The sequence below is a fragment of the Brachyhypopomus gauderio genome, unplaced genomic scaffold (genome assembly GCF_052324685.1).
Source record: "Brachyhypopomus gauderio isolate BG-103 unplaced genomic scaffold, BGAUD_0.2 sc89, whole genome shotgun sequence".
Classification (NCBI taxonomy): Eukaryota; Metazoa; Chordata; class Actinopteri; order Gymnotiformes; family Hypopomidae; genus Brachyhypopomus; species Brachyhypopomus gauderio.
Window position 1 is genome coordinate 1008438 of NW_027506910.1, and position 26332 is coordinate 1034769.

Here is a 26332-nt window from a genome sequence, read left to right on the forward strand (position 1 = left end):
GACAAGACCAGAGAATGAAATACAATCGTAAGACTTCGCATAGACTAGCCTGAACATACACGTTTAAATAGGTGGTGTGATTAATGAAGGTTTGCATGGCTGTAATGAGCAGACTGGTGATGTGGTCCAGAGATGTTTCCAGCCCAGTGGTGTAGGGGTGGAGTAGATAATCACATTCGTGTAGGCTGCCATGAACTGATAATGGGGTTTCAGGTCCACATCTTCCAGCTGTTTGGGCGGTGGCATGGATCACCTTGGAGATAAGAGGAGAGGCCTCCACACTGCCGGTGTCTGCTGGGAATTGAGGGGCAGTTCTGGGTCAGGTTCCCAGGACCCCTCCATCAGGTCAGGGCTCAACCTAGCCACTCAGTGACTGAGTAGAGTGTAGGAGTAAAACCGAGACTTCATTTTAAGTCATTGCGGAAATGCCAGTAGCCATCTTGCTTTGATACCAGGATACTTGAGCTGATGAGGGCTTGAGAACATCTATCTTGAACATTTAGTCAGTATCCTCCTCTATGGCCTCTGCTTCTCAACAGGGCCACTCCAGTGGGCGTTTGGATGTCATGGTGGATCACCTGAATGTGGCCAGAGATTATGAAACATGAAGTTGTGGGGGTGTGTTGTCTTATGGAGTCTGCAAAAGTCCACCAGAAAGTGGGGCACAGACAGACTGCCCTGGTCGGTGAAGTTGTAGCTACAGAGGCAGAACAGGTCTTGGGCGATGGCCTTGGACATGGGGAACTGCTTCTGGATACCACCAACCTCATTACCACAATGATATAAATAAATTGGTTCTTTCTCCTACTAATTCAGAAGCACTTTGCTTTCACAGCTGATGAAGGACCTCTCTTGCGTTGAAGGACCTCTCTTACGTTCTTACAGTATTATTACTCCATCACTGTTACTCCAGTTACTTTCTGAGCATGAGCTGTTTGGCTGGCGTGTGTGATAAAGTAGGGAGTATAGTGAGTATAGTACTTAAACTGGGATTCACTGACTCTACTTCCCATTGTTTACTGGGTAGCTGCTCCCCCACGTGCACTGCGCAGTTACCCTCCTCCGCAGTGGCAGCTGGGTAGTAGAACTTCTCCACCCAGCAGACACACGCCTTTCCAGTGTGAAGATGGGGTTTCCCTGTTGTGAAGCGTAAACAAAGTGATCACCTTGGTTTTACATTGGAACTTACAGTACAGTTGCATGTACAGGACACCCTCCTGTCTGTTGGAAACAGAGGGGTCACCTCGTGAAACGGAAGGGTCATCGTGAAACGGAGGGGTCATCTTGTGAAACAGAGGGGTCATCGTGAAACGGAGGGTCACCTCCTGAAACGGAGGGGTCATCTTGTGAAACAGGGGTCATCTTGTGAAACAGAGAGGTCATCTTGTGAAACGGAGGGGTCATCTCGTGAAACGGAGGGGTCATCTTGTGAAACAGAGGGGTCACCTCCTGAAACTAGAGGTGTGCCAAAAAATTGATTCATATATCAAAAATCGATTCTCATTCACTACGATTCAGAATCGATTTTAAATGTTCCAAAATCGATTCTAAGTCGTGAAGTCTCGCGTTATGCAATTACAAAATTACGCAATACTTTACGCAGCAGGTTCTGGGACACACTCATGCGCAGAAAAGGTTCAAAACAGATGGAGGAAAGAGATATTCAACCTGTCCGGTCTTCATTTAAGGCCAAAATATGGGTTCATTTTGGTTTTTACCGAATGCCGGGGAAGACCGAACTGGACACAATGTAGCTCGTGTGCAAGGCTTGTGTAACGCGGTGAGCACGGGAGCGTTAATATAGAGAAGGGTGAGAAATAATATAGAGAAGGATGGACCCAAGTGCCGGTTCGCAAGAGCAAGACGTTTGACATTCGTCAAATGTATTAGCGAGAGGGAAACGCGCACAGCGACCCAGAACGAACAAACAAAACAACACGGAAGACTCAACGCACAAGAGAATAGAAAGCAAAACAAAAAACCAATGCGGAAAATACAACGCGTGAAAAATAACACTCAACCGTAGTGAGACGGGAGGAAGAAGCAAAACAACAACAGTAACTAAAAAACAGCGCGGATAAATGCAACGCGAAAATGAAACCAAGGACACCAGCAGAAGTAACTGGCAAAAAACGCTGCAGCAAAATAAAACCCTTCCCAAAAATAAAGGCAAAATGGATAGGAAGACATACAGGATTGGGAAAACTTGAGATGGGTCAGGAAGCGACGCATGAGATACTCGAATAAGTAAAGAGAAAGCATAACAGAGAGGTGGCGAGACACCATTAAACGATAAGCAATCACAGAGAAAGCAGAGACTGGCTGAGAACGTACGGTTACGTCGGTTTAGTCTGGGACTGACTCTGGTGCCCCTAGCGACGGCTGGGGGAACTGCATCCGAGCCAGCCCTGACAGCTCGCAAAATGAAGCTCAAGAATTTTGGTAACAACAAAAACCATTTTATTTTACCAAAGCACTTAATTTTTGTTAATTAAACGTGAAAGACACTTTATTTTCTGTATTTGTCATTCTGTCTTGCAAAGCAGACTGTAGTAGATCATGCAGATTTTATAGACTGAAGCAGACATTTTTATAAATCAAATCGTTTTTTGAATCGAAAATCGTTTTGAATCGAAAATCGATTTTTGAATTGAATTGTGGCCCCCAAAATCGGAATCGAATTGAATCGTGAGATAGTAAACGATTCCCACCCCTACCTGAAACGGAGGGGTCACCTCCTGAAACGGAGGGGTCATCTCGTGAAACGGAGGGGTCATCTTGTGAAACAGAGGGGTCATCGTGAAACGGAGGGGTCATCTCGTGAAACGGAGGGGTCATCTCGTGAAACGGAGGGGTCATCTTGTGAAACAGAGGGGTCATCGTGAAACGGAGGGGTCACCTCCTGAAACGGAGGGGTCATCCCGTGAAACGGAGGGGTCATCTTGTGAAACAGAGGGGTCATCGTGAAACGGAGAGTCACCTCCTGAAACAGAGGGGTCATCGTGAAACGGAGGGGTCATCTTGTGAAACAAAGGGGTCATCGTGAAACGGAGGGGCCATCTCGTGAAACGGAAGAGTGTCCTCCTGAAACGGGGTGGGGGTCGTCTCCTGAAACAGGGGGGGTTAACCCCTGAAACGAAGGAGTCTTCTGTCTCTCTAGTGACTTGATCTTGTTCCACGGTAAGCTCTTCAGAAGAAGATGATTTTAACACAGGCACATGTGGTGTGGAGTCAGTAAATCACCACTCTGACCAATGTGTGGATGGCATACAGGGAACTGATTAGTGAACTGACAGATGAAGTGTCAGAGAGGAGGTATTAATCCAAAAGATAAAGGTTTCCTCCTGTGGTAGCACAGCGCATCCTGCTGGCTGGCAGTGGAACTACAAACATTTCTTACTCGTTTTCTCCTTTCATCCTTTTTGTATTTCTCATATAATGCGATTCCCTTTTTCCTTCGCTGGCTTCCCTATTTGTGTTTTTCTGCTCTCTCCCCCTTCTCTCTCTCTCTCTCTCTCTCTCTCTCTCTCTCTCTCTCTTTTACAAGGTCCCACTTCTTTCCATTCCACTTACAGGGAATCCAGGCATAAACCAGAGACGGTTCTCTGCAAACAATTCAGTCAGATTTTGATGAATTCCTTCATACTGCCTCTGATCATGCACTGAGACGGGTTGTGTGTGTGTGTGTGTGTGTGAGAGAGAGAGAGGGAGAGAGAGAGAGAGAGAGAGAGCCACTGGAAACAACACAGCACTTAGCTTCTGGCTCACAGCTAGTTATCCAGCGTGCAGCTCCATAGTGGAGTATTAATGTCACCTTTCCACATCTAATCCCACGCTCTGATGAAGGGAGGAGATCATACCACGTTTACCATGAGAGAAAGAGAGCGAGAGAGTGACAAATGAAAGGGATAAAGACTAGAATGAAAGAAAACACCTACTGACATTGCTAGAATTCACAGATCATCACAGTTGTAATACCCGGTTACTCTGTTTCATTATCATACAGGCAGTGGGTATCTCTGTGTGCCCCAAACACCTTACAGGTTAATGCCTAATCCAGCTCCTGAGCATATGTAGATGATGGTGTGTGTTAGGGGAGAAAGCAACAGAGCTCAAATGTGTGTGTGTGGTATATATCAGCCGCAGGACTGGCCATGGGAGACACTCAACTGACTCAAGCATTCTCCATCTGCCAGTCTGTCTAAGTGTTCCCTTTAGAGGTTTATGTATGACAGTTTTACACACTTTAGGTATATCCTTCAGCTTTAAGTGCTTTTGGGCTTCACCTGGTGAAGAAGGTAAAAACATCACCGTGATGAATAAATGCCAGTCACTCTGGATACGAGCACTGTTCTCAATGCTAAATAGGTGAATTGCAGCCTTGAATTACAAACTAAAGCCAACAGAAATATGTCAGCAAAAGTGCAGAATGAACTACAATCCTGTGTTGTTGTAAATTAATACAAGTGGTGTCCGGTGTCTCCACCGCAAAAGCACTTCATGCTGTTATTCAACTCATCAGCGATGCAGCTCGTTAACACATTTTGTACTACTAATTATGAGCCAAATCATTAACTAATTATGTTGCACTAATTATGAGCCAAACAGAAAAATAACTCATCGAAGCTTTTGAACTGAGGTTTGGGAGATGTATTCATGAAATTAACATACTGTATAATGTGAATTCATGTAAATGAACCAACAAGCAATGGTGGGACGCTATTCGCTTTACTAGAATAATTTCAGGCCATGCAGTGCCATCTTGTGGTAGCAGGACGAAACGCAGCTTCTCTTGACCGTTAGTCTAAATTCGAGTAGACGATACCAACCAGACACGAACAAATGCCAGTTACTCTCACAACCTTACTCAGATACTTACTAGTTATTATTTCTGCGTTTGATTATAGATCCTATAACCGGATGTAACCATTGACAAATAAATCCAAAATGCAATATGGAGAAGCATTCTGATCTGTATTATTAAACAAATAGATTAAATCTAGATGATTTGTAAGAGCCTTTGTCTGGCGCTGTCTGGAACATACAGAACCTGTCTGGAACATCTGAAACTACGGGTTCATGTTCATGTGAGAACTTACTGAGAAATGTGGAGAAATGTATCTACATGAAGCCATATATTTAGTGATTATATACCTGGTCGTCAGACTCACTGAAAGCAGCTCTAATAACGCTAGATTCCACTGGTATGGTAAGATTTTCCTTTCTCGCCCTGTCGGCACACTATAGGGATATTACGCACTAGTGTCGTTTGATACCAATTTCGGAGAAATAACTTCCTTATTTCATAGGGTACATGTTCGTTGAGTAGGTTCCTACACAGATAAGTCGCAGTGTTCAGGCCACCGTGCAGTGCGTTGTAACACATCTGTAGTACAGACCGGTCTGCTTTGGAAGAACATGGTGACCATAACCTGGGTTTCTCTAATGAAAAGGAAGCATACGCTTTTTTGAACTGCATACAGAATACTAAACCTACATTTTTCATTTTATGTCCTTTTTTGAAAAATACACCTCAAACGACTTTTATATATTTTCCAAAAGTATACTTAATAATTATACATGTGTATATATAAACATGCTTAAAAAAAGGCTATTATTTGAAAAGTTACACGAGTTACACGAAAAGTAATTTGAAAAATGTTAAAGTACAATGTTTTAAAATATATAATATATGGAAATACACTTAAATATGCAAAATGATACAGAACATAAATGTCAGTTTAAGCAAAGCCAATTAGTCATGGTGCGAAGGGAGAGGAAGCCATAAGAGCCGTGTAACATTTATTACCGTGACGACATTACAACATGACAATAACAAATACAAGGACGTCCTTCTTATTCAGTACGCTAGTGTACTAAAGGCTAGTGCGTCTGTGTACACAGTAGGCATTAAACAGTAAGCGCAAAGTACTGTAATAGAAATCAGAAATATAGACTTCATTAAACTGCTTTCCCAGAGAAGTGTTTAAGAACATGGCGTGCTACCGAAAGAGGAAGTTTGAGGTCATCCACTGGGTCAAGGAGACTAGACAGAGAGACCCCGGTTGTTGTGACGGAGAATTTCCATGACAATTTTGGCGACCCAGATGGGACCTCCTGGGTGAGGATCTGACTCATCAGAGAAAGGTACTTCACCAGCGAGGTTTACGAATTATTAAGGCAAAAGTGTGAATTGTTTTAGACGCCTGTTGTGCTGCAGGTCACCTGGACGCCGTAGTGTATATCCACAGTTGGTGGATTAAACTAGAGAAGAGAGCAGGGCCGCCGATACTAAGACAGGGTAGTCTAGTATCTAAAATCTCAGTTGCAGCGAGGCTGACTGAGCGCTTGTGGTGACGACCACTAATAGCGTAAGGGAATAACTAGACAAGGGTCGTTATTCGCCTAGAAAATTCGTACCGGTACGTGAAGAAATAGGCGCCCAGCGTAAGAGTTCGTGGCGGGTGCAGCACAAAGTCAGGCCTAAATTTATTTTAAAATAAAATAAGGTCTCTCGGTAAGAACTGCAAATGGGGAACAGAAACACAAAACAAAGTAAAGGGAACCCTGAGAATGTTGCAATGAAATATACACCACCCAATGTTAATTTTATGATAAAAAATTATGGTGCAGAAAGTGTTGAACAGTTTCCAAAATGGGTTTCGGATTTTGGTTTTCCAGCTAAAGGGTCGTTTAGCTCAGAGCAAATAAATGCATTAAGAGATAAGCTGGCTGAAGGGGAAAAGCAAGTAGATAGGAAAGGTAGACGCAAGTTTGATTGGAAGGCAGTTGGAATGTGGCAGGAAGAAGCAGGTAAGAGAATCAGGCAGGCAGGCCTCCAGATCGAGAGACACTCAGAGCAGCGGCGGGAGGTCAAGCTGACCCTTGCGAGGACAACAGCGAGGACGACACAGAGAGAAGGCGGGAGTGAGGACATGTTCCAGAAGGATGACATGTTTTATGTTCCAGACGGACAGCAGGCCCAGCAAGAAACGTTCCCCTTAGATTGCAGAATTATTCTTACATTTGATGTTTAGCACACATGTATTCAATCATGCCATGTATTTACGAATACATCACCTGACTGTAATTGTGCTGATAATGTTTCACATGACCAACCAGCCCTAAGACTGTATAAAAGGGTTGGAGGTTTGAACAATAAACCAGAGTGATTTGGTAAAGTAACCAACGTGTGTGTGTGTTGCTTTCACTAATTGTCACTCTCCGAGCTCGCATCTTTTCTTACAGAGAGACCCCGGTTGTTGTGACGGAGAATTTCCACGACAGTACCCAGATGGCTTACTGAATCGGGAGCCATTTTGAAGTATGCGATTGCAGCGTACTGTCCTATCCCATGATTCAACTGGAGCGTTTAACTTGGAGCGTGTGACGTCATATATCATATGACAGGTAAAATGGCAGATGTAGTATGTCCAAGGTTTTATGCAAACTGCACAGTCGCCCACTGAAGGAACACACTGCCTGAACAGTTGAGCAGAACGAACTGCATTGAAATCGAGTGCATACTGCTTAAGTGCATACTGCTTAAGTGCGTACTGCTTAAGTGCGTACTGCTTAAGTGCGTACTGCTTAAGTGTGACATTTCGGATTGAGCCAGAGGTTTAAATGGACTCATCAATAAGGGAAAACAGGGGGCAGGTGAAACAGAACACGAGCTAACAAGGGGGTGTAGCACAATGACACAAACAAACAACAAATATAAACACAGTGGACCATACCAAGGGAGCCTTTTTGGATCATACTTTTAAATTTCACTTTATTATATTTTAACAAAGGTAATAATGTATACTTACAACAAAGTGATCTGTCTTATTGATACAAAAAATATTTTTTAAGTGTGCACTTATTTAAAAATGTACTGCGTAACTAAACACTCACAAGTTTTACACTCCATGTAACAGAATAGAGATCAGCAGATTTTGGCCTAGTACTTTGAAATGTAACAACAATTTCTTTTCAGGCCTATAAATTTTTTTTTCAGTCTTTTTCTGCAGTATTTTGGAGAGGAATGATATATTTTATCTTTGCTTTACATCATGACACATTTTCCTTTGAAAGACTTTGCATGCCCTGCGTAACGCAAACTTGGATGAAATATTCAACTGAATGTGTGTGTAAAATTGTCTTCCTGTCTTATCAAGCTTTATCACCAGGCCGCATAAACGTTTATTCACAAAATGAGTCAGTAAAGCACGCATAATTGGTTTCTTTTCCCCAATACCAAATACCAAATACCTTCAGATGTTACTCTTTCTGTCTTTAGGCTGTACTTCATTGACACTGAATGGGTCACACCTGGTTGTCTTCGTGTCTTATCAAGCTTTATCACCAGGCAGCATAAACATTTATTCACAAAATGAGTCAGTAAAGCATGCATAATTGGTTTCTTTTCCCCAAACCAAATACCAAATACATTCAGACATTAATCTTTCTGTCTTTAAATGTAAAATGTAAATGTAAAAATGTAAATGTGCCATATTTTGTCAATTGTGATTTTTACACCGCAATTGAAATTTGTCCTCCACTTTTAACCCATCTGTGCAGTTAGAACACACACACACACACACACTAGTGATTACTAGGGGGCTGTGGATCACACGTGCCCAGAGCGGTGGGCAGCCCTAGCCCGGCGCCCGGGGAGCAGTAGGGGTTAGGTGCCTTGCTCAAGGGCACCTCAGTCATGGCCTCGGGTCTGGGAATCGAACCCACAACCCTCCGGTCACAAGACCAGTTCCCTACCAAGAGGCCATGACTGCCCCAATAAGTGAGACACTTTGCCCTAAACATCATATCAAATGAGGTTCATAATGACCAAACTCTCTATAAGCTTCCCATAACCAGGGACATGTTCATTAAATATCTCCAGGAGATCTTCCAGAGTATTTCATGTGAGGATGTGTGGTTGGACCGATGTCATCAACAGAGGTCTTCATGTGAGGACGTGTGGTATGACATATCCCATCAACACCAGCAGACTCTGTCCTTTTCTGAGAGGTGCTCCAGGACAGAGAAGTTCACCATCAGAATCTGGAAATTAAAATGTGTGTATATATAAACATTTACAATATATGATAAGCATAATCATATAACATCATTTGTCTAAACTAAAATAATCTCTAGGAAACACTTACAAAAGTGGAACTTACAAAGGACTGATGAAAGTTTCATTTTAGCAATGAATCATGAATATATTCAAATGAAGTGATATGTTGTGATATATCCAAATGAAGAAGTTACATCAGTGTTTAATAGTACACTATTTAGAGGACACTAAAAGGGACTACAGTAATGTAACTGCTGCATTTTAATTTGTAACAATTTACAAATAACTCTGAGAGCTCCTTTAAAATATATTTTTAACACATTTTTGATTTCTAATTTTGTCATTGTTTGTGAGATTAAATAATTTAAAAAGCGTATACTTGAAACTTATACCCGTCATGGTGCGCCAGTCCCAGCCACACAGGGACACGCCCACACACACAGGGACACGCCCACACACACACAGGGACACGCCCACACACACACAGGGACACGCCCACACACACACGGCCACTCCCTCAGCCTCACCTCATTACTAATCACACCTTTCACCTGTTCCTCATCACTCTCAATATTTAAAGCTCTCAGCTACCTGTCATCTTTTCTGCACATCGGCCGAGAGAGAGAGAGAGAGAGAGAGAGAGAGAGAGAGAGAGAGAGAGAGAGAGAGAGAGAGAGAGAGAGAGAGAGAGAGAGAGAGAGAGAGAGACATACATACATACATACATACATACATACATAAACAGAGACAGTCTCTGTGCCTGCTCGTTGACAGCGAGAGAGAAAGAGAGACAGTCAGAGAGAGAGAAAGCGAGTCCCTGTGCCTGTTTGTGAAGGGTGAAGTGCCTCATACACCCCCCCCACTCACGAGTCCGTCCTTGTACGGGCTAACGTTACTTTTATTTTACATAAAGTAGCGCAAATAGCGCACGTATAACATTCAAATATACAACGGAGACTCAACGAAGAGCACGGGACACTGCGCGAACGCACATTAAATAGACAAACCACATAATCCCCGAGTGATGACGAGACGAGCCACAAGTGAGACCGATGAACACACTCAGATCAGATACGTCCACAACCACGAAGATCCACAGACGCAGACGTCTAGACGTAGACGACATAAACACGCCCAAAGGGGAGGGGTCAGGGGCTGTACCGTGACAGGTAATATGTATCAGTGCACTCAGTAATACATTTATGACATACTTCAAGTGCAATAAAAATGACATATTTAATATATACTTATGTGCAACTTAAGTGATACGACAAAAGCATTCAAAAGCACAACTTAACACATTTTAATATAAGTTTTATTGTAAATAACCTAATTACAATTTAAATACACTTAAGTTGTTATAACGTGCTTCAAAATAATACATTAAAGTGTGGGTTAAAGTATATATAAAGTGTTTAAAAGAAATGTGTAGTTTTCAAAAAGTGCATTTAAATATCCTTTTCTTTTTTAAGGGTAGGCTATAGATCCTATATCCGGATATTGTGTCTACCTCTCAAGAATTTGGCCGCTTTTTCGTTCTGTTTTTAATTTTTCTTTCGATGATCATGATGTAACCATTTACAAATAAATGCAAAATGGAATATTGTTAGGCATTCTGATATAGGCTATATTAATATATTCTGATATGTTGTAATATGTCTGGAACTGTGTAGAACATCTGAAATTAGGGAAACTAGGTAAGAACTACGTAAGAAGTGTGGGAATATGTATGTATGAAGACACATATTTAGTGATTATAGAGCTGGCAGCTCTAATACCGCTAGATTCCACTGGTATGGTAAGATTTTCCTATCTCGCCCTGTCGGCACACTATGTTACGCACTAGTGTGGTAACCACCTCAGTTTCCGCCACAACAGACCAGAGGAGAAATAACTTCCTTATTTAATAGGGTGCATGTTCATTTCGTGAGTATCTTCCTACACGAGTAAGTCGCTGCGTTCAGGCCAACGTGCAGTGCGGTGTAACACATATGTAGGACATCCCGGTCCGTTTGGGCAGAACATGGTGACCATCACCAATTAGAACTTGGGAAGGGGATTATTCCAGGAGCAGCTTCATGCTTCATCTCCACACGGGCATTACGTGCACGGAAACACACTGTGGCGTCAGCTGCGTCGGTTGTGTCGTTTGTCTTCACGTTTCAGCACATTGGCACCGGTGGTCGCGTGCGCGCTCGCGGGTCTGCAGCAGTGTTGGAGATATTCTGGACCTCCTCACCTTCTCATCGACTCCACCACCTCCACCACCACCAGCCATGTCGCCTCGGCGTTTCACGCTCATCTAACGGACACCTGGTGCGTGTTCGTCACGGTTCCGAGTAAATATGACCAGTCTGAAGATCTTCAACAAGTTATTTGGTAAGTCTACATGGGTCTACACGTTTCTCTACTCATCTACGCTACTGCTTCTTTATTTACTCTGTGTTGAGTTTATTGGTGTATGTTAGAAGTGTGTTCTGATGTTATTGTTACAGCGAATGCTTTAATAAATAAATGTTGTTTTTTTAATTCCTGTCAAACGGACTGACTTTAACTCTCTGTTTTAATAGATGATGTTGTTAAATTGGTACTGTTTTGTTTTTGTTTGCTTGTGTATTGGTGGTGTGTTGTGCTTTTTACAGTTTAAAGTATTAAAGTATTATGCTCAGTATTAAAGAGCAAGTCCACCACATCCGACACACGGACTAAATATGAATCGGTTCTGAGGTCCAAGTCCACTGTTTCTTTGTGTCAGAACCAGCACCACAGTAACGTGTGCTAACAGAAACGCTGCAAAACGCAGCATCACGTGATAGTTGTATTCCTCGCGTAGTCTTTGTGTATGGGTATTGACCTGAAGTGTTATTATTACATTATCAAAAAGACAACTGGATCGCAATATTAAAGTGTACGTTGAAGTGATGCACGTACACGGGTGGCCGAGGACGTGGGCCTGCGTTAGGGCGACGCGTTATGATGTGGTTCACGTTTCATCTCCTCAAGTTCATTCACGACAAGTAGCTACACGCTCGTCGCATTCCCTCTGCTTAGCAGAAACAATGTTGAGTTGATTTAAGAGTCTCCAGGCTAGTGCACAGAGGAAGCTAAGAAGGTAAATCCCTTCTTCTTCTTCTTTTTTTTGTTTGTTCTTCTTTTTCATCAGAAAAGGGATGGGGGGGGGGGGGGGGGGGGGAGAGATTCTTGTAACTCTACCACTGTATGGACATGTTCTCAGAAGCCTCAACTATGTGTGTTTGGTCTTCTCCACAAGATTTCTTGTGAAGACACTTTTGTGTATGTGGTGGTTTCACTGTTTTCTCTTTCCTGTTTTGGTGGTTGAGTCTGCAGAGAGCTTTCTGCCTGTGACTAATGTCTGACATGGTGGCCGTCGGTGGTCACCTCATGCTCCATTATTTGTGGTGAATGAGTTGGGCTCTCCATACTCTAACTTCATCTTCTCCCTGAGCCCAGAATCTCCCTTCAGGATCAACTAGCTTTGACTTTTGGCTGTGCACTTCCCATGTCCGGCATAATGTTGTCTAACCCTGTATTACATTTACGGCATTTGGCAGACGCCCTTATCCAGAGCGACTTACATTTTTATCTCATTTTTATACAAGTGAGCAATTGTGGGTTAAGGGCCTTGCGCAGGGGCACCTCAGTCATGGCCTCAGGTCTGGGATTCGAACCCATGACCCTCCGGTCACAAGACCAGTTCTCTACCACCAGGCCATGACTGCGTCCTGTGGACCATTTATTTTTCATGCATCTTTGAGTTCTTCAAAAGCTCTCCATAAAGTTAATGTATTATTATTATTATTATTATTATTATTATTATTATTATTAATAGTCAACTTTATGCCAGATTAGTACATCATTCAGATTTTCCATGTCGCTCTATGTCAAGAGCGACATGGGAATGACAATAGCCGAACTGAAAGAAGCAACACAAGATAGAACTGGCTGGAGACCAATGATTCATGGAGTAACTGAGGGTCGAGCTCGACTGAACAGATAGGAGGAGGAGGAGGAGTAGGAGGAGGAGTTGGGTTAGGTTGACTTCCTGCAAAGACAGGAAATGTGCGGAGGGTTTCCACAGACATATATAGTGATGTACTTTAGTCACTCTGCATCCTTTAGCTTGTTGCAAAATTATGGTTTGCTTGAAAAAAGATGTGTCTGCTAAAGGTGTAACTCCTGAGTGGGGAATTGTACTCAGGGCAGACCCAGCTCCCCAAACCCAGCGTCTGGTCTCCTGTGGCCACGGGTTTGTGGTTCAACTGAGTAATCTTCAGTTTCACAGTAAATTCAGAATAAGGAAATCGATGATATGAAGACAGTCTCCCCCCCCCCCATACAGCTTGTGTGTTTGTTCACTGTTACTCAGCTTGAACTTCTGCAAACTCGTGCATCACTCCTGAGCTGTACATAAGGAACATATCACTGCTCAGTCCTGTTTACCGTGTGGCGTTTTCTGTATGTATTATAGGAGCAGCACACAATCAAATCTGTACGTCTGTACATCACATGTGGCCTTTCTGAGGTTGTCAGAAAATCTGAATGATGTACTAATCTGGCATAAAGTTGACTATTAATAATAATAATAATAATAATAATAATAATAATAATACATTAACTTTATGGAGAGCTTTTGAAGAACTCAAAGATGCATTAAAAATAAATGGTCCACAGGACGCAGTCATGGCCTGGCTGTAGAGAACTGGTCTTGTGACCGGAGGGTCATGGGTTCGAATCCCAGACCTGAGGCCATGACTGAGGTGCCCCTGCGCAAGGCCCTTAACCCACAATTGCTCACTTGTATAAAAATGAGATAAAAATGTAAGTTGCTCTGGATAAGGGCGTCTGCCAAATGCCGTAAATGTAAATGTAATACAGGGTTAGACAACATTATGCCGGACATGGGAAGTGCACAGCCAAAAGTCAAACCTAGTTGATCGTGAAGGGAGATTCTGGGCTCAGGGAGAAGATGAAGTTAGAGTATGGAGAGCAAGTTTGACTGCTGGAAACGTGAGGGGAGGGAGCGAGAGGGGAGGGAGCTCCAGAAGTGTGGAGCAAATCTGGAAAATGTAAAGGTTGGATGTGGACATCCAGTTAGCTCAAGAGCGTTTCTAGAGAAAATGAGAAGATCGGACAGATAAGAAGGTGTGAGCTTGCTGTAGAACTTTGTGTGTCAGCTGTGTAATTTTCGAACGTTTGCAGTTCTTCACCGTAAGCTTGTAAAAAATTTGGGGGAGAGGTGAGGCGTGCAGGTGTGTGAGTGCGGAGACGAGCTGAGGACATCAGGTGCGTCTGATGCTTGTGAAAGGCAGATGAGATCATGCTGGCTCAGAGAGAGTTAGTCCAGGTGCTTGAGAGCCAGGATAGATGTAGCAGCAGACCATGTGAGGTATGGTTGGACCTCAACGCTGGTAAAAAACAAACAAAAAAACATGTTTTAATAGTATAGCAGAGAACTCTCATGAAATGAGAGTTGTGTCCAAGATGATGCCCAGTAGTCAGGTTCATTACTAAGGTTATTCATGTAACACTGAACAGATACTACATGTTTTGTGAGCAATATCACAGTTTAAACTGTTGATGCACTCTTTGCTACCCCAGTCAGCCGGTGGGTGTAGCGGGACAACACTGACACAGACACACAGAGGGGGACAACACTGACACAGACACACAGAGAGGGACAACACTGACACAGACACACAGAGGGGGACAACACTGACACAGACACACAGAGGGGGACAACACTGACACAGACACACAGAGAGGGACAACACAGACACGCAGAGGGGGACAACACTGACACTGACACACAGAGGGGGACAACACTGACACACAGAGGGGGACAACACTGGCACAGACACACAGAGGGGGACAACACTGACACAGACACACAGAGGGGGACAACACTGACACAGACACACAGAGGGGGACAATACAGAAACACAAAGAGGGGGACAATACAGAAACACAGGGGGACAATACAGAAACACAAAGAGGGGGACAACACTGACACACACACACACACACACACACACACACACACACACAGACAACGAGGGGGACAACACAGAAACACAAAGAGGGACAACACAGACACAGAGAGGGACAACACTGACACAGACACACAGAAGGGGACAACACAGACACACAGCGAGGGACAACACTGAAACACAGAGAGGGACAACACTGACACAGACACACAGAGGGGGACAATACAGAAACACAAAGAGGGACAACACAGACACACACACACACACACACACAGACAACACTGACACAGACACAGAGGGGGACAACACAGAAACACAAAGAGGGACAACACAGACACACAGAGAGGGACAACACTGACACAGACACACAGAGAGGGGGACAACACTGAAACACAGAGAGGGGGACAACACTGAAACACAGAGAGGGGGACAACACAGACACACAGAGAGGGACAACACTGAAACACAGAGGGGGACAACACTGACACAGACACACAGAGGGGGACAACACTGACACAGACACACAGAGGGGGACAACACTGACACAGACACACAGAGAGGGACAACACTGACACAGACACACAGAGAGGGACAACACTGACACAGACACACAGAGGGGGACAACACTGAAACACAGAGGGGGACAACACTGACACAGACCCACAGAGGGGGACAACACTGACACAGACACACAGAGAGGGACAACACTGACACAGACACACAGAGAGGGACAACACTGACACTGACACACAGAGGGGGACAACACTGACACACAGAGGGGGACAACACTGACACACAGAGGGGGACAATACAGAAACACAAAGAGGGGGACAACACTGACACACACACACACAGACAACACTGACACAGACACAGAGGGGGACAACACAGAAACACAAAGAGGGACAACACAGACACACAGAGAGGGACAACACTGACACAGACACACAGAGAGGGACAACACTGACACAGACACACAGAGAGGGGGACAACACTGAAACACAGAGAGGGGGACAACACTGAAACACAGAGAGGGGGACAACACTGAAACACAGAGAGGGGGACAACACTGAAACACAGAGAGGGGGACAACACTGAAACACAGAGAGGGGGACAACACTGAAACACAGAGAGGGGGACAACACTGAAACACAGAGAGGGGGACAACACAGACACACAGAGAGGGACAACACTGAAACACAGAGGGGGACAACACTGACACAGACCCACAGAGGGGGACAACACTGACACAGACCCACAGAGAGGGACAACACTGACACAGACACACAGAGAGGGACAACACTGACACAGACACACAGAGGAGGACAACACTGACACACAGAGGGGGACAATACAGAAACACAAAGAGGGGGACAACACTGACACACACACACACAGACAACACTGACACAGAAACACAAAGAGGGACAACACAGAAACACAAAGAGGGACAACACAGACACACAGAGAGGGACAACACTGACACAGACACACAGAAGGGGACAACACAGACACACAGCGAGGGACAACACTGACACAGACACACAGAAGGGGACAACACAGACACACAGAAGGGGACAACACAGACACACAGAGAGGGGACAACACTGAAACACAGAGGGGGACAACACTGACACAGACCCACAGAGGGGGACAACACTGACACAGACACACAGAGGGGGACAACACTGACACAGACACACAGAGAGGGGGACAACACTGAAACACAGAGAGGGGGACAACACTGAAACACAGAGAGGGGGACAACACTGAAACACAGAGAGGGGGACAACACTGAAACACAGAGAGGGGGACAACACTGAAACACAGAGAGGGGGACAACACAGACACACAGAGAGGGACAACACTGAAACACAGAGGGGGACAACACTGACACAGACCCACAGAGGGGGACAACACTGACACAGACACACAGAGAGGGACAACACTGACACAGACACACAGAGAGGGGGACAACACTGAAACACAGAGAGGGGGACAACACTGAAACACAGAGAGGGGGACAACACAGACACACAGAGAGGGACAACACTGAAACACAGAGGGGGACAACACTGACACAGACCCACAGAGGGGGACAACACTGACACAGACACACAGAGAGGGACAACACTGACACAGACACACAGAGAGGGGGACAACACTGAAACACAGAGAGGGGGACAACACTGAAACACAGAGAGGGGGACAACACTGAAACACAGAGAGGGGGACAACACTGAAACACAGAGAGGGGGACAACACAGACACACAGAGAGGGACAACACTGAAACACAGAGGGGGACAACACTGACACAGACCCACAGAGGGGGACAACACTGACACAGACCCACAGAGAGGGACAACACTGACACAGACACACAGAGAGGGACAACACTGACACAGACACACAGAGGAGGACAACACTGACACACAGAGGGGGACAATACAGAAACACAAAGAGGGGGACAACACTGACACACACACACAGACAACACTGACACAGAAACACAAAGAGGGACAACACAGAAACACAAAGAGGGACAACACAGACACACAGAGAGGGACAACACTGACACAGACACACAGAAGGGGACAACACAGACACACAGCGAGGGACAACACTGACACAGACACACAGAAGGGGACAACACAGACACACAGAAGGGGACAACACAGACACACAGAGAGGGGACAACACTGAAACACAGAGGGGGACAACACTGACACAGACCCACAGAGGGGGACAACACTGACACAGACACACAGAGGGGGACAACACTGACACAGACACACAGAGGGGGACAACACTGACACAGACACACAGATGGGGACAACACTGACACAGACACACAGAGGGGGACAACACTGACACTGACACACAGAGGGGGACAACACTGACACACAGAGGGGGGACAACACTGACACACAGAGGGGGACAACACTGGCACACAGAGGGGGACAACACTGGCACACAGAGGGGGACAACACTGGCACACAGAGGGGGACAACACTGGCACAGACACACAGAGGGGGACAACACTGGCACAGACACACAGAGGGGGACAACACTGACACAGACACACAGAGGGGGACAACACTGACACAGACACACAGAGGGGGACAACACTGACACAGACACACAGAGGGGGACAACACTGACACAGACACACAGAGGGGGACAACACTGACAAAGACACACAGAGAGGGACAACACTGACACAGACACAGAGGGGGACAACACTGACACAGACACTTGTCTGTTAGGGTTTCAAAGCAGGACACGTGCAGGTCATTTGAGATCATTAAGCAGGACACGTGCAGGTCATTTGAGATCATTAAGCAGGACACGTGCAGGTCATTTGAGATCTTTAAGCAGGACACGTGAATGTCCTTTGAGATCTTTAAGCAGGACACGTGAATGTCCTTTGAGATCTTTAAGCAGGACACGTGAATGTCCTTTGAGATCTTTAAGCAGGACATGTGTAGGTCCTTCGAGATCTTTAAGCAGGACACGTGCAGGTCCTTCGAGATCTTTAAGCAAGACACAAACAGGTACTTGGAGATCTTTAAGCAGGAGGGAGATTATTCAAGAAAAGCAAACCTCAGTTCTCTCTGAGTTCAGTAGAGAGCAACAGCTCTTTGCCCCATTAAAATGGCAGGTGCTACGTTTGAAACGCTCCTGCACCTTCCCGGAGCAGATGGGCTAATTCCACGTTAAGAGTATCGCAGACGTCGGAAACACATGCGACACACAGTCATGACGGGGCAAGGTGAAACTAAGCCACGCAGTTTCATGCACACACACATTGTTGTCCCAGTGTGGGTGTGTGTTAGTGTGTGTGAGTGCATGTGCATGCACTGCTGCCCGCCTGCCGTACGATTGATGTGTCAGTTCAGCAGTGTTCTGTGTTCACTAGGGAGGATGACCTCTGAACCCGTTGAGGATACTGACCCCAGCAGCTTCATAACAGACATGGTAAGATGTTTCTTTTTTCTTTTCACTAGTAGCCTTACAACCTTATACCTCACTTGAACATTGTATGCACAATATCCTGATTCTGAGGCACAGCTGGTATATACCAAAATGCATAATTGTGCAATATGCACAAATTCACTAATTTGATGCAAATTACAGGTCATATGTTACAAATTAAAGTTGCAAAGCAAAAAACAAAACAACTAATTCAGCCACATAGCAGCACGTTTTCAGTAAACACGTGTAAGAACATTAAAACGAGTCCCGTATGAAAAGTCTCGATACTTAAACACAACATGGAGGCCCGCGTGGCGCGGTGTGGCGTAGTGCAGTGTGGCGTGGTGCAGTGTGGCGGTGTTTGGAGCAGTGATGTTCTGCCCATCGATGTGTTCCAGCTTGTCTTCCTCTCATTATCTCTCCGATTCTTCCAGAAGCTTCTCTTGCTTTTTTTTCCCCTCCCCCGGCTACACTGTGAGCCACTTATCTGTTCAAATATGTCTCTACTCTGGGAGGGGGGGGGTTTGGAGAGATAAAATAAATATTGTCTTAGTGTCAGGTTGCTGTGTGCGTTTGGGGTGTGTGTGTGTGAGTGAGTTCTTTGTGAAAGGTCTCTCTGATAAATGAAGGTGACGCGTAGTGTGTCTGTTGTCTGTTGTTCTTCTTTCCAGTCTCGGTCGCTGAAGTCAAACTATCCTGTTCAAGTCACTGACCCACAAGGTACTGCAACATATGTTTTCCTCCACTGCACCTCATGGTTGATATGATCACTGAACATATTATCTGTGTAACACTGCAAGAGGGAGACATAAAGGGGCCTCTTCTCTGTCATAACAGAGCCGCTCAAACATCACCACTACAAGACCAGAAATACTGAAACACACGACTTCTCACACATAACGAGCATCCCACGTGCATTCTGTAACATCCAGCCGCTCTTTTGGATATTGATGTGAGATTTGTCACATTGAAACACACCGTACTTGTGTTAGTCTACCGTCTGAGGTAGAAAAGTTAACGCAGAAATGCAGTGCAATTCTAAGACACCGCTTCACAGACACACACTACTACTGTGGAATCAGCTTTGTGTCCCGAGGGATATCAGAAACAGTGAATTGAGTTTGGTAAATGGCTGCTTCATATACAGAAAGCTAATTGATGGTAACAGTGTAGGTCAGTGTAAACGATGTACGTCAATGTCACCTTCTCTATATTTGGACTCAACAAACTCTCTTTCATTAAGTTGGTCAAAATCACCTGGTGTACTTTAGAAAGGACAAGCTTCAGCTCCATTAAGAAACATTTTATTGTTCCATTATGTCTGCTGAGGCCAACATGGCCAGGGAAAAGCCTCTCTGGACAGGGGCTTTCTCCGCTAGCTCCGTTAGGGCAGGCATGCCATTGGACAGACAGACAAGCAGTGAGATCTATTGCAACCAACCAGACACCATTTTATTCAAATTACATAGTACAGAATTTGCTGAAAGGAAGACACCTTTTACCCAAATTAGTCATTAGAGGCTGCTTACTAGAAACCTTTGCAATACTGTGATGTTCTCTTTTGTGGAAACTATAACTACAGCAACTCTGCCAACTTCCTGCTTACATCACTCACTAGAGAAGGTCAGCAGCTTAAATAGCTGTCAGTCAGAAATAATATGATTAGCCCAGCCTTTCTGGTGTGTTTTGTCATGATGGTAAAGACAGGGGGCGGAGCCTTGAAAAAAACAACATTATGACACTATCACTTTCTCTTAAAATGGGACTGAGTCTGTAATGGGAATTCAGTGATCAACAACATCCCCCCCCCCCCCCCCCCCCAATTATTCTCCACTTATAATGGTTCACTGTGTGAAACATGACAGTGGTCTAAACCAGGGGGTGCCCACAGTTTTCAGCTTGCGAGCTACTTATAAGATGACCAAGTCAGAAAGATCTACCGTGGGTGGCGGCGAACGTAATTTGTTGAGCGGGGGGGGGGTGGCGAATGTAAGATGTTGAGCGGGGGGGGTGGCGAACGTAATTTGTTGAGTGGATTGCAGATTGGCTACCGTGAATGTCAATCAAAATACAACCGTCAGTGCAGATGTACGATTCATCTACTACTATTTTATGTGACGCGATCTACGCACATTCCTTCGCGATCGACCGACACTTCCTTCACGATCGACCGGGTCGATCGCGATCGAAACCTTATATGTGCATGTCTATATAATCTCAAGGAATCTCAGATTAAGTCAGAAGTACCATAAGATTTGCTTACATTGACCCTAATTGACATTATTACAAGATTTCATATTTTTATGTATGTTTCCTTATTATGAAATGCAGTAATGAACATGTCATTATTAGCATCTTCATTAGTATGATCAGCTACTGAGAACATACTTTGTGATCTAAAATAATGTGTAATATTATTTTATATATAAAATAATGTCCTCTCCACAGATAACGTGACGCTGCAGCTCAGTTCAGTCCCTCCACGTTACCTGACGACACCCATAGACAGAATCAGACAGGTGAGACACTGGGAATATACCTGTACTCTGGACTATATGTGGAGTGTGTTGTGTAGATCAGAACATCAGAAACTTTGGAGTTGTAAAGGTGTTTCAATCTTTGTAAAAATCCACTCATGAATGTAAAGGAATATGACTTAAATTACGTTAAAACTGAATACAAGGAACAACACGAAAGCTTGGTTGTGTCGTTGTGTTGCGTGGTTGTGTATAGCTATCCATACATTGATGATTTGGTTGATTGTATTGATGAAATTATGAGTTTGTTCAATAATCTTATCAGTCATTCTTATGGTGACCCAAAGTGTTATTCAAACATTTGAAATGAGCAATCAAAAACGCTCTTCACACCCAGATTATTTTAACCGATGCCCATAGCTTAGCTTCTCGAGCCATGGTAGTCCGAAGCTTAGCATCGGTTCGATCTCTCAGAATCATAATGACACAGATCAAATTCAAAGTGCATTCTGACAAACAGGATACAGACACATGGCCAACAGGAACTATTTTGTTGATACTAAACATCAGGTAACTATCTTATCTTAACTGTCTTTATCTTAACTATCTCATCTTAACTATCTTTAAGACAGTGAGAGCCAGTTACCCCCCCCCCCCCATGCATTTGAAATGACGTTTTGGTGTGCTAGTACAACAACGTGCAACCATGCGCTATGAAAACATCATGTCTTCTCACCTCACATACTAGTTTCCTGCTGAACGTTTATACTTAGATGCGCCAAAACCACCAGAACTTTGTGTTGATGTTGTGAGCTTGCTGGTAATTTGCTGGTATTTCCTGTTGAAGGTGGGGGATTGATTTGTCTGTGAATCAGTCACATGGATATTTTTAGTCTTGCACAGCAATTAAGCGCGTTACGTTTGATCACTTTTTCTGGCTTTGTTATTGTGATTGCTGGACAGTACATGACAATAACCTCCTTTACTTGTTTTACCAGCCTGTTGAGACTGAAGCAAGTGAGTTCACCTGTCCGGGATCCATCACTCCAGGTACAAAGTTCATAAACATACATTGTTTTATAAAGTCTTCGTTCAATATACTTTTCCATTATTTGCAAGTGAAGCCAAGATGGTTACACTAGAGTATTTCCAGTCTGCCCCAGCACAGGGGTTTCCCGTCTATTCCCCATCTATTCACACCTTTCCCACAAAACCCACCACAAAATGTTCTGCAGCCCACATTAGAATTTAACCATTTAAAAGCTTAACAAAATGGGTTTGTTTAGTGTTTTCAGTTTTCTCTGTCAGCAAATATGGTGGCCACTACACTTGTAGAAGGACTGGCCGCCAGGTCTTTCTCTGTGAAAGAGCCGATTTCTTAACCATTTATCAATGGTGGGTAAAACTCACTGAAGATGACAGATGCTTCTCTGGGATGTTTTAGTAATTAATGTGACTAGCTTGCTAATCCGGCCTCTAGCTTGTTGGTCATGTGACTGTACTATGCCAGACAAATCAACAAACCTAAATTGACCTAAATTTCTTTTATTTTTGTAATACATTTTTGCAATACCTGTCACATATAAAATTTATAAGGTTTATTTTATAATTTATAAAAAGTTTATTGAAGTATCTATGTATACTGGAAGTGTTTTTACTTTGCAAAACAGAAACATTTGTCTAATGGCCCCTTAGCAGCACCACCTCCGCCCACAGATTGAAAACCACTGAAATGAACACAATATTCCTGCAACATGATAAAAAATTACATGTTAAAATAAACGTGAAGAACCTCATCCCTTCATTCACTTCTCAACCTCAGACCTCCAGTGCTTGTCCACTTCCTGTGACAAGTGTCTGCGCTCCACGCCACCCCCGAAGATCAGCGACCTCCTGGACGACGAGGACCTCCTCTCCTCCCTGCGGCTGAAGCTCGACACCACCTACTGCACCGTGAAGAACTGGAAGAACTTCGCCAGCCGCTGGGGCATGACCTACGACGAGCTGATGCTGCTGGAGCAGCGGACGCGTGGCTCCGCCCTCCACAGCCCCACGCAGGAGTTCCTCTTCCGCTACAGTCAGAAGTCGGTCAGGGAGCTCGCCGACCTCTGCAAGCAGTACCGGCGCATGGACGTCCTGAAGCTTCTGCAGCAGTGGGTGGAGAACGACTGGCCCGCCGCGCTGGAGAAAGTCGCACTCGTGAGAGGGGGGGGGGGGGGGGGGGGGGGGGGGGGGGGGGGGGGGGGGGGGGAGGACGGAGGCGCCGCCCGGAGGGGGAGATATAGAGTGGGAGGAGACGCTCCGAGCTGGGACGTGACGTGTGACGGAGCGGCAGAACGCTCCCATGTGGACACACTCCTGGGACGTGGGCTGATGGGACTTGTGCACGCAGAATTCTGCAGCCGTGTCCACACGGGGCTGGTGGAACGCTGAACTGGCGGAACGTAAAGACGCCAGTGGTGTGAACTTGTCTAATGCAAAACAGACTCAAACCTACTGGAGCTGTCTAGCCCAACGAGCTGGCAGTGAGTGGCTTTCGTGGCATTGACTGACGTGATGACTGCTGTATAGTAAAATAGCTGTATGCTTTAAATAAGGGGGAAATCCACAGAGATTCATTTATGCTGACTTGCTTTACAGCTGAGCTGTGTGTCCACAGTCCCAGCCTGTCAGATATGCTACTGGCCTGTTTTACTATATATATATATATATATATATATATATATATATATATATATATATATATATATAATATATATATATATATATATATTATAGTAAAACAGTATATATATATAATAATAAATATATATATATATATATATATATATATATATATATATATATATATATATATATATATTAGTCAGCTTACTCTGTATTCATTAGTGATATAAGTGAGTCTTATGAATACATTAATCATATAATGACTTACATCATACCACTGACTTAAGAATTCAGTAGTGTTACTAGGAGTGCAACTGACTGTGTCATGTGTGACAGCCTCTTAAGTATAAATCACTCTGTGTATCTCACATGAGATTTGCTGAAATTATACACCCGCATACAAGCGTTTGCTTGTAAACTTCTTTTGATTCTAAAACTTTTAAAGAATCTAAAATATTCTAAAATCCATCTGATTTTGAGCCTGAGTAGCTGATCCGTGTTGGGTAAATTCCTAATAAATGTGTTAAGGTTAACTACAGTTCATGCAGGTACAGGGTGTTTGGATGGTAACCTACTACTTAACCCTTCAACAGGAAAGTCCTTCACAAGCTGAGATTATTTTCCGTTTAGAAACGTCACACAAAATCCATGACACATGTGCTATTTTAATCTTAACCAATGCCAAATGTTTTTCGTGATATCTGGTATAACGTATATGTTTTCAATGTTATTTTTGATTTCTTTACAATTCAGGAAGTGAGAAGGCATTACTGAACCTCAAATCCTATCAGTGACTTTTTAAACAAATGTTATAGCTATTGTTTGAGCAATATCATGATTATTATGTTTAGTCAAAGTTTTAAATAGTGAAGGCCAAACTTAGTCCAGACAGGAAAAACACAACTAACCTGGTATGAATTATGAATTAATTAGCCAAGTAATTTAAAGGGCTTTGAAGAGAGAGCTCTGTGAACTACGTGTAATTGTATATAATGTTTTACTGATGGCATGATGGCCGAACAGGTTGCATTGAGGCGACAGTTTAAGCACTTAAATGGTTTATGAACATCTGTAGGTCTTTCTGCGCTCTAAATGACTGGGGATTCTTTAATGTAAATTCTGTCTTCTAGATGTTATGGTTCCCCTGAAAGCTGATTTGTGAGGTGTGAATTGCACTTGGAACAACTTGTTTTCCCTTAAACACTCTTTAAAGAAGACGCACTGAACTGATGATGGAAAGAACATTTGCTTTAGCTGGGGATGTCCACTAGGTATCCCCAAAGTGATGCGGTTTCTTAACTCGTTTTGAAATGTCATTGATCTTTATTGATATGTAGTAAGGTTGAAACAATTTACTGTAGGGAGAGAGAGAGTGAGAGTGTGTATGTGTATGTGTGTGCGTGTGCGTGTGCGTGTGGAGGGTAGCTATGACTGTGTGTTTTCTAGTCTGATAAATAAATAATTGAATGATATTAGGCCTCGAGTTTGAGTTATCATTTAAAATCAAAGCTCATTGGGCTTTATGAAAATTAAGAAGAGAACAGTGTGATTGTATGGTCACATCTGGTAAGTAAACCATGTTTTCTTTATATGCTCTCGTTTTTTTTTAGATGTAGTTGTTGTCATTTGTAAACTGTTGTTGCCACAGTCTCACAGGTCCCCGCTCACTGTACCGTTCACAATCTCCCGAGAACCGACAACTGACTCTTCCTATATAAAGCCCTCAGGTGCATGCCCTTAGTGGGATGCGTTTCTCATCTGCTGAGCCGTCCACCCTTGCTTAGCTACATCTCAGCGCTTCAAGTCTGTCCTGCCAGCTGTGTATACAACATATGATTATATCTCTGGCTTTTAGGTAGCTCACTGCTGTTCTTGCCTGTCTCCTGTTTTGTAAAGAGACCCCATTGCTATGTTCGAAATGGCCTAGTACATACTGTATACTGCACATTGCACTTAGTATATACTGGATAGAAGTATGTAGTAGGCTGTTTGGAACAGAGCCCGTATCTGCCCTCATGTCTCCGCCCACAGATGTCCTGTCAGCTTCAGCTCAAAGGACCACCCATTACCCATGTGTCAAATCATGTGCCCATGGGACAATCACGTTAGGAATGGAATAAATGGCACAGGATTAAACTGC

General features: G+C 44.1%; 1 protein-coding gene across 1 annotated transcript; it reads left to right on the forward strand.

The window, feature by feature from the left end:
• The first annotated feature begins 10934 nt into the window (after positions 1-10934).
• Positions 10935-23958, forward strand: edaradd (EDAR-associated death domain). The gene is made up of 6 exons (XM_076992064.1): positions 10935-11443; positions 18993-19051; positions 19720-19768; positions 21497-21567; positions 22524-22575; positions 23348-23958. Exons 1-6 carry the CDS (start codon positions 11410-11412, stop codon positions 23956-23958), a joined length of 876 nt encoding a protein of 291 aa, XP_076848179.1. The 5' UTR covers positions 10935-11409.
• The last annotated feature ends 2374 nt before the right edge of the window (positions 23959-26332 follow it).